This window comes from Glycine soja, chromosome 19 (assembly GCF_004193775.1).
Source record: "Glycine soja cultivar W05 chromosome 19, ASM419377v2, whole genome shotgun sequence".
Classification (NCBI taxonomy): Eukaryota; Viridiplantae; Streptophyta; class Magnoliopsida; order Fabales; family Fabaceae; genus Glycine; species Glycine soja.
Genome location: NC_041020.1, coordinates 4,178,482 through 4,194,346, shown reverse-complemented (window position 1 = coordinate 4,194,346; position 15,865 = coordinate 4,178,482). Strand labels below are relative to the sequence as shown.

General features: G+C 33.9%; 2 protein-coding genes across 9 annotated transcripts; both read left to right on the top strand.

Annotated features, from left to right (window-relative positions):
* Positions 1–553: 553 nt before the first annotated feature.
* LOC114400292 lies at positions 554–9,516 on the top strand. 8 transcript variants are annotated; one of them, XM_028362673.1, is made up of 11 exons: positions 554–730; positions 2,126–2,218; positions 2,444–2,548; positions 2,633–2,889; positions 3,308–3,493; positions 4,039–4,146; positions 4,441–4,644; positions 4,734–6,544; positions 7,069–8,173; positions 8,715–8,785; positions 9,025–9,516. In XM_028362673.1, the coding sequence occupies exons 2-9, from the start codon at positions 2,143–2,145 to the stop codon at positions 7,604–7,606; spliced, it is 3,285 nt and encodes a 1,094-aa protein (XP_028218474.1). In that variant the 5' UTR covers positions 554–730; positions 2,126–2,142; the 3' UTR covers positions 7,607–8,173; positions 8,715–8,785; positions 9,025–9,516. The 8 variants fall into 8 exon arrangements, with proteins under 8 accessions (XP_028218474.1, XP_028218475.1, XP_028218468.1 ...); XM_028362674.1 differs by having other exon boundaries at positions 2,444–2,889; positions 7,069–7,391; positions 7,491–8,173; XM_028362667.1 differs by having other exon boundaries at positions 2,444–2,889; positions 7,069–7,693; positions 7,946–8,173.
* A 1,985-nt stretch (positions 9,517–11,501) lies between these two features.
* On the top strand, positions 11,502–14,215 carry LOC114399598 (polygalacturonase QRT3-like). The gene is made up of 3 exons (XM_028361803.1): positions 11,502–11,943; positions 12,064–12,300; positions 12,851–14,215. The coding sequence occupies exons 1-3, from the start codon at positions 11,716–11,718 to the stop codon at positions 13,853–13,855; spliced, it is 1,470 nt and encodes a 489-aa protein (XP_028217604.1). The 5' UTR covers positions 11,502–11,715; the 3' UTR covers positions 13,856–14,215.
* Positions 14,216–15,865: the final 1,650 nt, after the last annotated feature.

Below are 15,865 nucleotides of genomic sequence, written 5' to 3'. Positions count from 1 at the left end.
ACACTTCCCTGTTGACAATTTTAAAAGAATCACCAACGCATCAGAGACCTTCAAGATTCCCGCTTTCGTTACCATAGCAAACTTCATGGTATCTTTCTTTCCCTCTCCTCTTAACTGTTCATTATTCATCATTATTATTTATGAAATTCAACTTTGATGATTCTAATGAGGAGTTTCCAAAGAGTGGTCCTAATGACCCTAATTTCACTCATGCCATGTTGGGAACTTTGTTGGACAATAATAATTTCTACTCCAAAGAATGCAACCCCAACTCTGAGTTGGATTAGTTTAGTTACGGTTTAAGATTCCTTGTTGGTGCCTTCTTGGAGGATAATTTGTTCAATTTGAGGTGGGGTATGCAACAATGATGACATTGTAACATTATTGCCCAAAAGGGGAGTGTAGTTTTTGAAAGAAAACATTTTTAGAAAACAAATTAAAAAGGTGAGTGGATAAGCAAAGAAAGGGAGTGGATATAGCAAGTCTAAAAAACAAGGAAGAGGACATTATATTGGGCTTAGCCCACCGTGAAATAAAATGAGACCTGCAAAAATACTAAAACTCTCTTTCCCTCGCAAGCGCGCAAAAAGACCGCTCGACGGAGCTCCCTCACGACTACTTCGTGCTCCAACCAGCCACGGTTACACTGAAATTTAAGTTTTTCGCACTGCTCTCTCTCTCTCTCTCGCACGCGCAGTGGTACAGAGCGTCTCTCATCTCTGCGATTCAGGTTTCTGATTTTAATTTCGCTAACTTGTGTTACGGTTTGTATTTAATTAATCTGCGTTATTTTTTAAAATTCGTTGTTTGGTTTCATTGATTTTGTTTTTGATGTAGGGTTTCTTTTTATATTTCTTGTTTGATTCTGTTGCTTGATTTCGTTTTTGATTTCTTAGTCATCTGATGTGTGTCAGTCTCTCTTCTCGTTATGGAATCAGTTTTAATTCATTTTTGAAGTGAATATTTTGGTCAATGATGTGGAATCTGTTTCATTTTAAATCAGTGTTTGTGTGATACAAGAAATGGGGTTGAATATGAGTGTGTGTGTGTGTTTTGCTTGAGCAATGTGTGAAAGAAAAATAAGAAAGAGAGAATCAGTGTGAGCTGTGTAAATGAATGGATCACTGTAGTTCATGAATATTGGGTACCATATTCCTTTTTTTTTTTTTGGAGTAGATGAGAAAGCTCAAAAGATCTTCTTTTTTATGTGTTTGTTGAATTTTCCTTGTAACTTCACCTAAATCTTGTTACTTTCTGTAACTGAAGAATATGAAAGGGGGAAAAATAAATTTTTTGTACCAATCATATTTGGAGGGGCATGGGTTTTTAGAATGGAACCTTATAAAGTATCATAGTTTCTCTTATTCTGCTTGTTGAGTTGAAAATTGGATTTCTAAGTTTGCCTTAAAACTATAGATCTAAGTTTTCCTTGAATATAGGACAATTAATATGTCCAGGCATTGTTAATTTTGTAAATATAAATAAATTAAATAAAAATAGGACAATTTCTGAGGGCTAAACCCTTGGTAATACATTCGTTTTTTTTGTAATACTTTATTTAACATATAAAGGAAGTAAACTTAAATGATTTTAAATTTTATTAAAAAGTTAAATAAGAATAAGTTATAAAAAATAAAAGCCGTGGAGTGTGAATAGCCTCACAGTACCGGAATGAAATAACTTAAAATGATTTTTAAGAAAAAAAACACTTAAGTAAGGGTATAGTTAAAAAGTTAAATAAAAATAAGTTAAATAAGAGTATATAATAATACAGCATTAGAATGTAAACAGTCAAAGTCAAATTTTATTTTTCGAGATTTTTCAAAAAAATAAAAGCATTTTTTTATAAATATAATGAAACAAAAAAACAGAACTTTTTGTGTAAAAATAAGTAGAGAAAAAGTGAGGAAAGTCAGCAAACCTTATAAAGAACCAAATAATATTTATAATTGTATCTGTAGAGCATTTTTGTTTGATCAAGCACCCTGTTTTCCTCTCTATTCATGCTACAATTCACTGACTTCAAAGGTAATTGTGATTTTATAGATTGCAAATTTTCTTACCTAAAATTTTCTAAACAATGATTAATTCATATTTGCTATTGGTACCACGCTTATTGATGTAGGGTGAAGATAATCTACCATGGAACCAACTTCCGTTGCTCAAGCCATGGAATGGAGCATTCAACTAGAAATGGGTCTCCGATCTACCAAACCTGGTTAGTTAATTCTCTTATTTGTTCCTTATTTTTTTGTCAATATGTCATTGTCTTCCATTTTATTCCATTGAATTTTGGCAATCCTAACAAAGGTAGCTACCAAAATATTGCTGCTTCATTTCACTGTGTACCATTAATCCATACAAAAGCCTTATAGTTAAAATTGTTTTAGTTTTTGTGTTTTGTTTGTTTGTTTTTTTGGTTATTGAAATTTATCACTATCAGGTGTTCCTGTGAAAGCCATATCAGATATGGAGCCTCGCCTTCAGCAATGGAGTACAGAGCCTGAATTTGGCATTGCTCCCTATGCCATGTTTGGTCTTGTTCCAGGTGAAGATAAGTTATTTGCCAATACCATCCTCTTGCGCCTTGTTGATGCCTTTAGAGGAGGTGACATAGAGACAAAACTTTCAGTTGTTAGGGTTTTCTTGTCTGAACGGAAACACCGTGATAAAGAGAAGAAAAAACAGTGTAAAGGATTGCTGTCAGAGGCCAAAGTAGCTAATCACTTGGAGTTGTTGAAGAGAGTGAAATCTGTTTTTGATAGTGGGGAATTGAAGTCGAAGGCATTGGCTTTGGTTCTGTTTGGTTGTTGGGCTGATTTTGTGAAAGACAATGCTCAGATACGATACTTGATATTTTCTAGCCTTGTTTCTCCTCATGATTGTGAGGTAAAATAAGTGTCTTAGTGTTTCTTTTATTTTAGATGTCTAATTCCAATCATATTAAAGTCTCTCGGTTAAATGTTTACTTCGATTTTATACCTATGTACCTATTCATGTTTTCTTCTAATGATTAAAAAATTTGTTGTGCTGTTGTATTGCAAGTAAGAAATTGCAATCTTAATTTGATTTACATGACTATACATGGATGGATTGACACATGATAGTGATTGCTTGATTGGCTATCATTTTGCCCTTTGCATTTCATAAAATGTGGAGGATGATTGCCTTGGAATACTCTCCTAATTTTCTTTAATTCTAAGTTCTGACATGTTTAGCTAACCTTATTTGAAGACACTTTTATTATATTTGAATTGATTAATTTTCTATATCAATACATCTGAAATATTGGGTTGAGATTTTATAGGTGAGAGCATCTTTGTATGCCACTGGGTGCATTTGTGAGATATCAGATGATTTTGCATCTATTTCAGTGGAGATGCTATTCAATATAATGAATTCATCTTCAGTGCCTTTGCCTATAAAGTTGGATGCAGCTCAAGTTTTGGCAAAATGCAAATCTTCTTATTCAGTTGCTTATAAAGCATATAAGGTATTTGATCATTTTATATTCTCTGACTTTTATTACACTTTTTTTTCATTAGTATCCTCTTTTTCTGTAAATAGTTCTTAACATTGTGTTCCAACCAACCAGGTCTAATATATTATAAAACTAAGCTTACATCAAAATGCAAAGAAGATACCCCTTCCACTAATATCTAGTTCAATTTAATCAAAAGTTTAGGACTACTACTTCGGGGATTATGGAACAATATATTTTGGTGTGTTGCTGCCTTTTGGCCATAGAGCAATCAGGTTGGACAATTGACTTTTTGTTTGAAACAAAAACCTTGACTTTAAAATAAGATTAAAAAAAAACAGAACTAATTCTTATTGTGCTAGGCTGATGTTTTTTCCTTGCCCCATGGATCCCACACTATTTGTGCCTTAGGGTCAGTATCTAAATTTAATAGCATTGTGAAATACCATAGCAACAATTGTTAAGCTTAATCGACCTAAAGAAATTTGTTACTTTTTCTTGTCTATTTAGGACAATCACATATTTGGTTTTCTGATGTGGTGATTGATTTAATGCAGACAGGTATGGAGTTGGTACTAAATTCCTCGGATGAAGAATTTTTGGTTGCCATGTTATTCTCACTCTCAAAATTGGCTTGCATTTTAATTCCTTGTATCTCTTATCAAGTACGTACCTTTTTATCCTATTATATGATTTTCTGATGTGGTGAACATTTTCTCAATGTCGTTGTCAATATCCCTTTAAATGACAAAGTGTTTCTTTTAAAGTTGTCAATCATATGAAGTTTGTGAAACTCGTTGCTAGATTTTTTCCTTTGAAAAGGGTTGGTAAGCCAGTTAAAGCTCGTGATAAAATAAAGCACCACATAGCCAGCTTTAGCATGCACAGATGATAGTGCTAATTCAAATATTACTATGGTGCTTTCCTTGTGTAATTTATTTTTAATCATTTGGATTAAGGTGGACTTTCTTCTTTCATTTCTCAACCGAGACAGAACTTCACATGTACAAGACACGACGTTAAAATGCTTGCATTTTTTATTCCGAAGAGGATTGTATGAACACTCAGATAATTTAGGTCTAATTCGGGGGTTATTTTCCATAATGGAGGGACCTGAAATTTCATTGGCCATGCAATATAAAGCTCTAAGGGTCTTGCACAAGGTTTGATTTTAGTACCTGGCAAAATGAAATTCTCATTTTTATTTGTTATGATTTATGAACTTGTTTGACATGCATTAAATGATTGGCAGGTTCTTCTTTCAATTCCACCTTCTTCACTTCACAAGGAACTTCGTGAGTTTGTCAGGCTTCTAACTGTTGTTGAGAATGCAAGTCAATATCCAGCCTCAAGGAAGAGGTGTTTGTCAATTCGTATTCTGGCAGATTTGTGTTGTAGGACGAAGGATATAGCAGATATTGACGAAGTTTTTTGTTGTTCTTTGCCATCGCGTGTTATCTCCCTAATCAAAGATCATATCAAACTTTTGTTGAAGACATTGTTGGAAGGTTGTCAAAATGATTTGACAATTTTTCAAGAGCTCCAGGGTTTGCTAAAGATTCTTCTAAATATTGTTGAAAGACACCCTAATCTTGGTTCTTTGGTACTTGATAGCTTAAAACAAGTGATTGAATATCTTGTGACTGTTGCATCTACTAATTGTGCAGTACCATCAACTCTTTTGACCATAAATTTTACAGAAGAGAAAAAATCCTTTATTTTAAAACTTTTCTGCAAGATATACAGATTTCTGGTGGCCTTCCTTGAAAATTTTTATATAGTTGGTGCTATCAATACCAAAGTGTTCAGTGAAGTGAATATTTTGGTTGGACTTGTGTGCCAGTGTAGTTTAATTGATTGCTATACATACACACTGTACCATCTACTGTTGCACAGTCAACCTATTTGTGATGGCTTGGTCCATGAGATTGATGAAACACACCTAGCTAGTTGTTGCACAATGTTTGTAAACAAAGTCTTGACAGGAACAAATGATTGGACTGCTTATAAGGTTGGTGCTCATGCAGCGTGTCAGGGTGAATGGTTGCTAGCTACTAATATATTCAGGACGTTAATAGAGAAAGTGAAGTCTGATTCTTGCTGTAGCTGGTTAAAAGCATTATTCCATTATGCTCATTCTGAAGGAAAAATCCAACTTCTTAGTCAACCAAAACAGGGAACCACCTCAATGGAGTTGATGGAGACTATCAAATTTCCTATAACATCATGTGATTACAAGGGTGATACATGTCCAAGACTTGCTAGGAGTATCAATGATTGTAATTACTATGATCAGCTTACTCAGTCTCATATGGCAGTTTTCTCTTCCTTGAAAATTTTAGAAGCGTCCGTGACAAGTTCTCAAGCATTTTGTTTTCAGAGGTGGTTTTTATCATTAAGAGCTAGAGTGTTGGAAAATTTAGTGGGTGTGCTTGGAGCTTTGAGGGAAGTTTCATTGAATGTAGCTCAGAATTTCAATCAGGTAGAGATTGAGAGTAGTGATAAGCTTCAATGCCTGAAATCTTATCAAGATATTACTCAAGCTTCTTTACAATTGTTCAGACTAGTAGAAGAATTTGATCTACTTAGAGCATCTTTCATTGGGATGGACAGTGAAACTTCTGCAGTCCTTGCAGCTCATGGTCTGAGTTGTTCAATATTAGCATTTGCAACTGCTTTTGGAGTGTCTAACATAGACCAACATTCTCAGAGAATTTTAATTGGTGGCAAAACCTCTAATTTACAGGCTTTGACAATACAAAGTTTAAGGAGGCTATTTTGGAGTGTGGATCATGAAACCCGAGCAAGTTTCTCTTTGCTGTTGAATTATTTTCACCCAAATGAGAACTGTTTATCCCCGCTGCCTAGTTACCAAAATTGGAACATTGGTTATAAAGACAGAGAGGTGCTAAATGTTTGTAGTTATGCCATCTCTGGTGCTGTCCGCTTGTTTGAGAAAATTGCACCTCAGTTTACTGAGAACGCTTTATCACTAACTTTCAATACTTTGATGAAATGGATGCACATTCATTTTCGGCTTCCCAGGTACTTCTTCAAAGTAAGGTATGTGTATTAATAATACACTGGTATCAGTATAAACATTTTAATGAAAGTTTAAATTCTAAAGAACATCAAGACTACGTCTACATGTATTTTTTGTTATAATGATCCTGGCTTGGACTATTATGTTCTCCTTTAATACCTTCCATGTCTTCTTTTTTCATGCCAAAATGAATTTTATAGCTATAAACTATTGTTGATAGGAATTGATGAGTTTACTTTTGTGTACATTGTATTGGAGTCTCAAGAAATAGTTTCCCAATCATGATCTTTAGTTTGCTAGTATTTATGGTGAATTGGTTTGCTTTAGTTTGTTAAATAGATGTTCTCTTTGTTGTTCACCTTTGTGCATTTAGTGCACTCTTATTTTATAATGTAGCCTTATCTGCAAAATCTAGCGTGGACCATTTTAGTTCTTATTTTAATCAAAGCCATGATTAAGAGTTGGCAATTTGGTGTTTGTTTATTATGTTTCCTATATATAGTTGACAAACTGCTAGAGTTGTATTTGCAAATTATTGGTGCAGGCCATTCATTGGGTCGAAGCTTTTTGTCCACAATAAGGACTCTAGTAATGGGGTTGATATATCTGTTTCGCAAGGCTCCCACCTAACACTGAATATTTGTCTTCAATTGAAGAATGTGCCACCAAAACTCCTGGTTAAGTCAACTAAGTTGTACTGCATCCTTCATGTCCCATGTGGACAAAGACAAGCCCCAGGGAACTCACACTCTGGATATGAAGCTTGGAAAGATGATGAAATTGTTGAAATGAACCAGAAGTTGTTTTGCCTTGTCTTGGATAGTGCGGCAGGCAAGAGAAGAATTGGCATGCGTAGTAGGGGCCATGGTAATAGTAGGGCCGTGGAGACATTTATGGATTTTAGACCTAATGAGAAAGGGCAGGGGTTTTCACATTGCTCACTTGATGTGTCTAACTTTCCCGTAGGTTCTTATAGAATCAAATGGCATAGCTGTTTGGTCGATAGTCAAGATTCCTATTGGAGCCTCCTTCCTTTCAACTCAGGTCCTGTATTTTTTGTTATAAAACCCAGGGTTGGCTAATCTGGTAAGAATTTCATAAAGTTTATCCATTAAAATAAATATTATGCACATCAAGTATGCTCACTTGCTGGCCAACTGATCCTCAAGGTTAGTCCATTGTTTTTTTCTTCAATTTTTCTGCTTCAATTTATGGATACAATTTGATCATGTTGCTGATGATATATTACATATCTTTTTAGCTGCTGTAGTGACATAGATGCTACCCAATTTATGGATACTGTGAACTTGGGCTCTTCCCACTTTGAGACTGATTTTTAAGCTATTGCTCACTATAAAAAAAAAATTCTCTATGATTGGGTACTATTTTTAGAACTAAAATGTTCACCATCTATTTTGCAGCAACATATGAAGGTGTGTTCTTGATTTATGGAAAACAGAAGAAATCTTTTCAGTTATTATATAATTTGGTTTGGCACTTGTGGCTGCTTAGATGGCTTTCACTGATTCTGCTCATTGGATGTATCAAGGATGACTCTCATTTGGGGAGAAAGAACTAGATTTTATACATATATGGGCCTTTGAAGGTGATAAATCATTCATGGAAAGCCGCCTGGAATTGACAACACAGTAAGTGCACATCACCACGGCCATTTTGCTACAAAATTCCATTAACTTTTATATATATATATATATATATATATGCCTTTCTGCATTTTCTTTTGTTTAAGTTAAATTGAGTACTTTTACTTGCTAGTTTCTTTCATTGAGAAGTGTAGAAAGGAAACTGCAAGTCATGCTAAAACAAGTTTGTGTAAGTTGTTTTTATGCATAAAGGAGCTGAACTCTAAGATTAGAGCAGAATATGACTGATAATGATTCTTCTATATAAAAAAAGTTTCCCTTAGTTGTTAAAATTTTGCAATCACGTTTGTTCTTTCTAGTAAAGATTGCTTGAACTTACTAGCTATAATTTAGGCTATTATATGTAATTCTTTCCTTGAGTTCGTCCTCTGAGTGCTGGCCCACTTCATCGTGTTATATTCCTTATCAATATGAAATTATGAATATCCACTTCTCAATATCAAGTACTTCCTTCCACTTATGGTTATTTTCATATTGGCATTAGATGTTCCTCTAATCAACTGAATTACTAGTTCTTGATTGGCAGCGGCTTGCAAATTTGAGATGCACTTCAGTTGCAGCTAGAAAGTTCGGAGACGTCTTCATGAAAAGCTAGAGGTATATTTGTTATATTTTATAACTTGGCTAGTATATCAGTATACCTCATGCTCTCCAAAGTCCAAACCTTGCAGGTTCATGCTTCGTACTTCATAGTTATATTCTCTAAACAATGTTCCCTGATTTCAAATTTTCTTTCTATTTACTTTACTGGTTCCAGATCCTACTAATTTGTCTTTCTGCATCACTAATTGATGTTTCAACTAGGATTAATACTTTTTCTTTCTTTTTGGTCGCAGAATCTGACTTGCATATAAGTAATGGATTCCTCGTATTTCTTAGGGATTGAGCTACAGAAAAGTTTCCTCATCTGAAGCAATTGCTTGGTCATGCATTGCAGCTGCTGGCATCCGTGGAGTTCAGTCATATAGTTGAGTCTCCTGTTATTCAAACTGAAATTTCAACTGTTCCTTTGGGATGGAATAATGGAGGAGTAAAAGATGGAGAACCTCTGAAAGTTTATATTACTGGTTTTGGGTGGCATCTATGTACACATGTCCAAGTGAATGGTAACTGGTGTTGTCATTATGCCATAAAACATCATTTATTGGTTTAGTTCTTTTTTTTTTTTTGAAGAAAGAAGAAATGGTTTGGTTTTCTTAAAATGCACAGTCGTGAGTATTTTACATTCCCAAGAATGTAAAACATCATTTATTGTTGAAGGGTTGATGGGAGTGCTATGAGCTCACCAAATATGAAAAAAATATAAAATATTAATGTTTTTTTTAACATTCTTTATAGTTTAATTATGTTTCGTATTTGTTTTAGAATCTAAGTTATTGAGCAAGCAGGGGAGCAGAGACGTGGTCCAATAAAGAAATTATGTTAAAAACATGATTTTGTTTTTAGACCTAATGAGCAAGGACGGTTTTTCACATTGGTCACTTGATATGTCTGACTTTCCTGTCGGTTTTTATAGAATCAAATGAATGGTCATAGTTGTTTGGTTTATAATCAGGATTCTCATATGAGCCTCCTTCCATAGAACCCAAGACCTGTATTTGTTTGTTATAAAACCTATGGTTGACTAATATGCTATGAATTTCATAAAAGCATAGCCAACAAATTATACAAAACATAATAAAAATTTAGTTAGATTGAATTGTTAGATGATTATGTCATTCATATTTACTTCTTATTACTAAAAATGTTCTTCCAAATTTAATCATGCATGAACCAAGGGTAATACATGTGCAATGTTTGGCGGTGAAATCCATGTAATTCCTTGTCACATGCATTATTACTAACCCTAACCTTAACTAAACCTCACAAGATTCTAGACATGTTTAATGGACCTATTCAAAAGGCTACCTAAGAGTTGGTGTCAAATATAAGCAAATGGGAGCTTTTGTGTCCTTTATCTTCCTTTAAGATGACGCAGCCAACTGAAGTACTCAAATCAATAGCTTTATTGCACCATCATAAAATCTTAGCTTCTTGTGTTAGCTAGCTTTCTTTTCCAAATTGAGTGCTTTATTTATTCTGTCACCGCCTTCATAATTTGGCATTGAAATGTTTTTCAATTCAATTACCTAATAGTTTGCAATTTGCATCTTGAAAGTTGAAATAATGAAAGACCTCATAATTATGTTACTAAACAATAGCTAATGTCAAAGCACGTGTCATATTGGGACGGAGACTTAATTGGGTTATGTCCATATTGGAAATTTCATACACAAAACAGAAAGCACCATACCAAGAACCTCTAGCAACATTGAAAAAAAGAATTTGTTTCATTATTATATTCTCTTAAGATTGATATTTGAAAAATTAAAAGAAGATATTTTACGAAATGTTTTTGTAAAATTTGAACCATGAGAGAAAAAAAGTGATAGAGAAAAAAGGATTGAAATAGGTTGGGTTTTGGGGTGCCTATGATTCTAACAATGTTCAAATTGGAACTCAGACTTAGACACACACGAGGAGTGACGCATAACTTGCAAGACATGACCGTTGTGTTTGTATTTGTCTTGTGTCTGTCTTCTAGCTAGTCGCCTCGTGTAACTAGTTACAACATACATATATTGACTAATTAAGTTACCAGAGATTGTGGTAATTAAAAGTTGACACGAACAGTTTGATACATTCACTCCCCCCAAAACTTCGTGCTATTTGTTGAAACGAACAGCATTTATCCGGGTTTTTTTAGATCAATTGTTTTGTTATGAATTATTTCGAAATTAATTATATTACAATATAATGCAAAATATCAATTATTTTAAAAATTAATTCTATTACAATGTAATCCAATTGGAGCCTTAACATAGATCCATCTAGGCCTGATATATCTTCATCTCCAAGACATATCATGATATATAGGACTAACTTCTCCATTAAAACAAATTTTCTGATTTCCCTTTTGAATAAGCAGCCATCATAGAATTATAGTTCATTAGAAGTGCTACTTTGCTTCCTATTCCAAAAACCTTTTTTACATTTTACTATAAAATGAGGATCTCGTCGGTGAACTATTTGTCAATGCCTCTACCAACCAACGCTCTTAATATAAAGTTGAGACATATGTCATGATGTTGGAGAGTTCATGATACCTAACTTGCCTAATCTTATTGTAAAAAAATATTAAAATTGTGTCTCCATATGTCAAACTTGTGAAGCTCCGTAAATTTGTTAACTGCTTCCTTTTCTGTCACATACGGGGAAAATTAAAAATTTTACAGGAAAAAAGTTTAAGGAGAAACCTTCAAACTAACACTAGCATCATTGTCCAAATGAAGTGTGCATTATATGACTATGATCCACTATGAAAAATGTCACCCAATATTTCCATATAAAGACTTGCTTAACCCCTCCACTTTTTCCCTTCCACACTCCCTTATTTATATGCGATTTCAACCAAAGCCCTTTTTCATAACTGCTTCTCCCTAGCCCCAATTGCTTCAAAAAAATCTCACCAAGGGAAATTAGCCACAATGGCAACAATATCTCCAATGTGGTTCATACTTCTTGGAATAACTTGTTTCTGTGTGACTGATTCTTATGGGGCGAACATGCCTCTAAGGACTCTTTATGGTGGCACTCATCAAGAAGCATTGCTTGGACTTGAGGCATTCAAGGCCTCTATAACTAGGCGTGACTCCATTGCTTCAACACCACCTTCATTCTCACCCTCTCCTAGTCCTTCTCCTCTTCCATCACAGGTAAATAGTCATGAATAGATACCCTTTAATTTCCTTTTTGAATTACCATTGATAACGCAAACCACTAATGGCCTTAGTCATTCATAATGTTTGATACTTTTTTTTTTTTGGCTAATGAAGGATCTCAAGAAATCACATGTGTACCTTGTGACATCTTATGGTGCAGATCCAACAGGCAATTCAGACAGCACTGAAGCTCTTCTTGCAGCCATAGCAGATGCAGCCAAAGGTCCAAGTGTAGGGTTCTTAATGAAGGACATCAAAGACCTTGGAGGTGCTCAGATTAATCTTGAGGGTGGAAAGTACATAATTAGCAAACCACTGCAGTTGCCACTGGCCGGGGTTGGAAACCTCATGGTATGAAAAGCATACTTTTTTTCATGGAATGTATAAAAGTAAATAATCAGAGTTAGTATGTCTAATCGCATACTATCATGTATGATATATTAACTTTTACAATCATTACCTTAAAATTACTAATGATAGTTTTTTATTAATTGACACTGTAAAATTTCTTAAAATGACAATGCATAAATATTAAGCTAAAAAAATAATATCTTCGGTAAATTACTAACACATTAATCTAGAACGTGAAAATTAAAATATCCACGTTTATAAAGTTTGGTTTTGGTCAAACTTGAAATAGAAAAAATGTTTTAGGAATGACTATACCCATTTAAATTTAATATTTAAAAGGAAGAAAGTCTTTTCCAATCTTTTCTCCTTTTATGTCAATGTTTTTTTTTTCTTTTCTCAACAAAAGACTTTTCAAATAACACAAATTCTTAGTGCACAAAGTTGCATTTGCAGCAAATCAAGGCAAAAAAGGAGCATTGGTCAAACCCAAAAGACCTCAAATTTGACGGCTGAGTTTGATTTTTTTTTTTTTCTAATTGAATGTTGACAGATACATGGGGGAACTATAAGAGCCTCATATAATTTTCCACCAGATGGGCATCTCATAGACTTGTCCACCTCAGGAGAAAGCAACTCCTACAATTATGAGTACATAACTCTCAAGGACCTCTTGCTAGACTCAAACTTCAGGGGAGGGGGCATTTCAGTCAAAAAAACACTTAGAATCAACATAGAAAATTGTTACATCACACATTTCAACACCACTGGAATTTTAGTCCAAGGTGGCCATGAAACCTACATAAGAAACACCTTCCTTGGCCAGCACATCACTGCTGGAGGGGACAAACATGAAAGGGACTTCTCAGGCACTGGAATAAGCCTTCTGGGAAATGACAATGCAGTAACAGATGTTGTGATTTTCTCTGCTGAAATAGGAATAATTGTCACTGGCCAAGCCAACACTCTTTCTGGAGTACATTGCTACAATAAGGCCACCGGCTTCGGTGGCAAAGGGATTTATTTGAAGCTTCCTGGTTTGACACAAACTAGGATTGTGAATTGTTACATGGATTACACCAATATTGTCGCCGAAGATCCAGTTCAGCTCCACATCTCTAGCAGTTTCTTCCTTGGTGATGCTGGTATTGTGTTAAAATCAGTCAATGGGATTGTAAGTGGTCTCAATATTGTTGATAACATGTTCTCCGGCTTGAATAAAGGGGTTGATATAGTCAAGTTGGACCAATCAAATAGTCCTTTTAATCAAATTGATCAAGTTTTTGTGGCTAGAAATGTTGTGAGGGGTATGAACTTAAAGGCCACAACTGCAAAAATGTCTTTGCTTGGTAATGGAACCACATGGACTTCTGATTTTACCAAAGTTTTGCTTTTCCCTAACCTTATCAAACATGTTGTGTACTCCTTAAGTGCCAATGGCAACACCTTCCCAAATCATGCTCTCAGAAACGTTTCTCAGAATCGTGTTGTGATCGAAACGGATGAGGCTGTGAATGCAAATGTTTTTGTCACAGTGGATCAAGGTAATGCAAGTTGAAGAAAGTTAGAACTTAGAAGGTGGTGGCCAAAAAGTTGTTGGATCAAGAAATTCTGATTGAAGAGGGAATTGTGCATAGCCTGGTTGCGAATTCTCTCTTTATTTTATTTTTTGGATAGCATTAAATTTATGAATGTAAGCATAGTACAAAGATTTCAGATTGTATGTTTCAAGTTATTAAATACATTATACATTAAACTGTAAATAAAGGGAATAATATTTTATAGGAAACAATTCTCATTAGTTTGGGTAAAACACTTGGACCTAGTTTGAATAATTTGAAAATACTTGGAAAATAGCTTTCATAGTTGTGTATAACACACAAACCAACATCAATGTACGATATCTGCAGATAAACCTGTATGTTTTTGTGGAAGATTTAGATTGCATTGTTGTGCAATATTTCAAATGGAAAAGATAATTTCTAGGAAGAGCAGCATTAATTCACAATTTTTTTGCAATATTAACAATTGGCATATGCGATGGCAACCACAATTCAAAATACTTCTATGTGATATATTTTTAAGCTAATTATACCGCGCTCTCTTCTAACAAGTTGATATAAGTGATAGTCTCTTAACTAAATGGTACAAATGATCTTGTTGGAAGGAGAATATCCGCCTTATATGCGTTCACTGTTTCTAACAAAGATTAGTTATTATCTTTGACAGTTACAATGTTCAACAAAAAAAATATTGCCTCTCTTTATTCAAATCAGGGTTGTGCTGAATCTGCTTTTGCCTTTAATTCCTTGCATTCTTTTCCCGAAACACCACCAGAAGTAACTGAGTAGAAATAATAATCTCTCTAAAGAAAAAAGTGACGATTGAGCTAATGTTTGGCTAACACTAGTCAGGCTAAACGTAAGTTTACCAACAGATTAGAATTCTTGTTTTTGTATTTCTAGACAACAATTTAAACTGAAAATCAACGGGTTAATTGATCGTGTTGAACTCGAACGAATTATCAATTAAAAATATTCTAGTCAAATATTTTTTAATCAAATAATTACATTAATAAATAATTATTACAATTACTGTACTTGTTTATTTCTTTTACAACAGAATGTTTCTCCATTGTTATTTGTTTTTTCACCGCCACAGAAAAGGAAAACACAATTGTTGTGTTTTCATTCAAAGGACAATTTCGGGATATAACAAATTAGCAACTCCCAAACACACACATATAAGGTGATATGTGACATCCTCTCTCCGATATAAATCAATAAAACATATAAAAATATAAATAAATAAATTCACATGGATAAAAAATTCACATTCACTTCACTATTATCAAATAAATTAAAAACATATCTGACTTGCAACAAGGCCGTCAAAGTGTACAAAAGAAATTTTATAAATTCAGTGAAGTAAAATAAAATAAAACAACATCATGCAGTTAAAATAAAAACTCATCCCAATGTCACATCCTATCAAAACATTGTGTCTCAGTATTCTCTAGCACAAGATCCTTTAAAGTCATCCACCTAGTCACAAGGTTCGAGATCATCACAGGATCTAAACACAAATAGCACACAAGGAATGAGTTATCAGATCCTAAAAAAACAAAAAAAAAACAAATAAACAAAGACGTAATCAAAATAAATTATAAAAGTATTTATAACATAGTTCAACTTAATACAATCCACGTCATTTCACCACTTTATCATTTAAAATTCATTTTTCAAACACTAATCACATTACACATGAATCACACACTCGGATCAAGACGTAATAATATTCATCAATTTCATAATAAACAATTAACAGACGTTATGCAACAATTATACTAAGACTCAAGCCTATATGCAATGTGATACCATGTCACTGAAAAATCACATTAGGTAGCATGTTCAACTTTGCACTTATACTCAATCTCTATAACAATGTTATAATCTCAATGCAACATGTTATCTCACAATTCATCACATATTCAATTTATCACTTACACACAATTTTAAACACAATTTCATGATCTCAATGTTACAATTTATCATGCTCATCTAGTAAA

Coding starts and splice junctions, on each gene's coding strand:
- LOC114399598 (XM_028361803.1), top strand. CDS start 11,716: ATGGCAACAATATCTCCAATGTGGTTCATACTTCTTGGAATAACTTGT. Junction 11,944..12,063: donor CTTCTCCTCTTCCATCACAG/GTAAATAGTCAT, acceptor TGGCTAATGAAG/GATCTCAAGAAATCACATGT. Junction 12,301..12,850: donor CCGGGGTTGGAAACCTCATG/GTATGAAAAGCA, acceptor GAATGTTGACAG/ATACATGGGGGAACTATAAG.
- LOC114400292 (XM_028362667.1), top strand. CDS start 2,143: ATGGAACCAACTTCCGTTGCTCAAGCCATGGAATGGAGCATTCAACTA. Junction 2,890..3,307: donor TTTCTCCTCATGATTGTGAG/GTAAAATAAGTG, acceptor GAGATTTTATAG/GTGAGAGCATCTTTGTATGC. Junction 4,147..4,440: donor TTCCTTGTATCTCTTATCAA/GTACGTACCTTT, acceptor ATTTGGATTAAG/GTGGACTTTCTTCTTTCATT.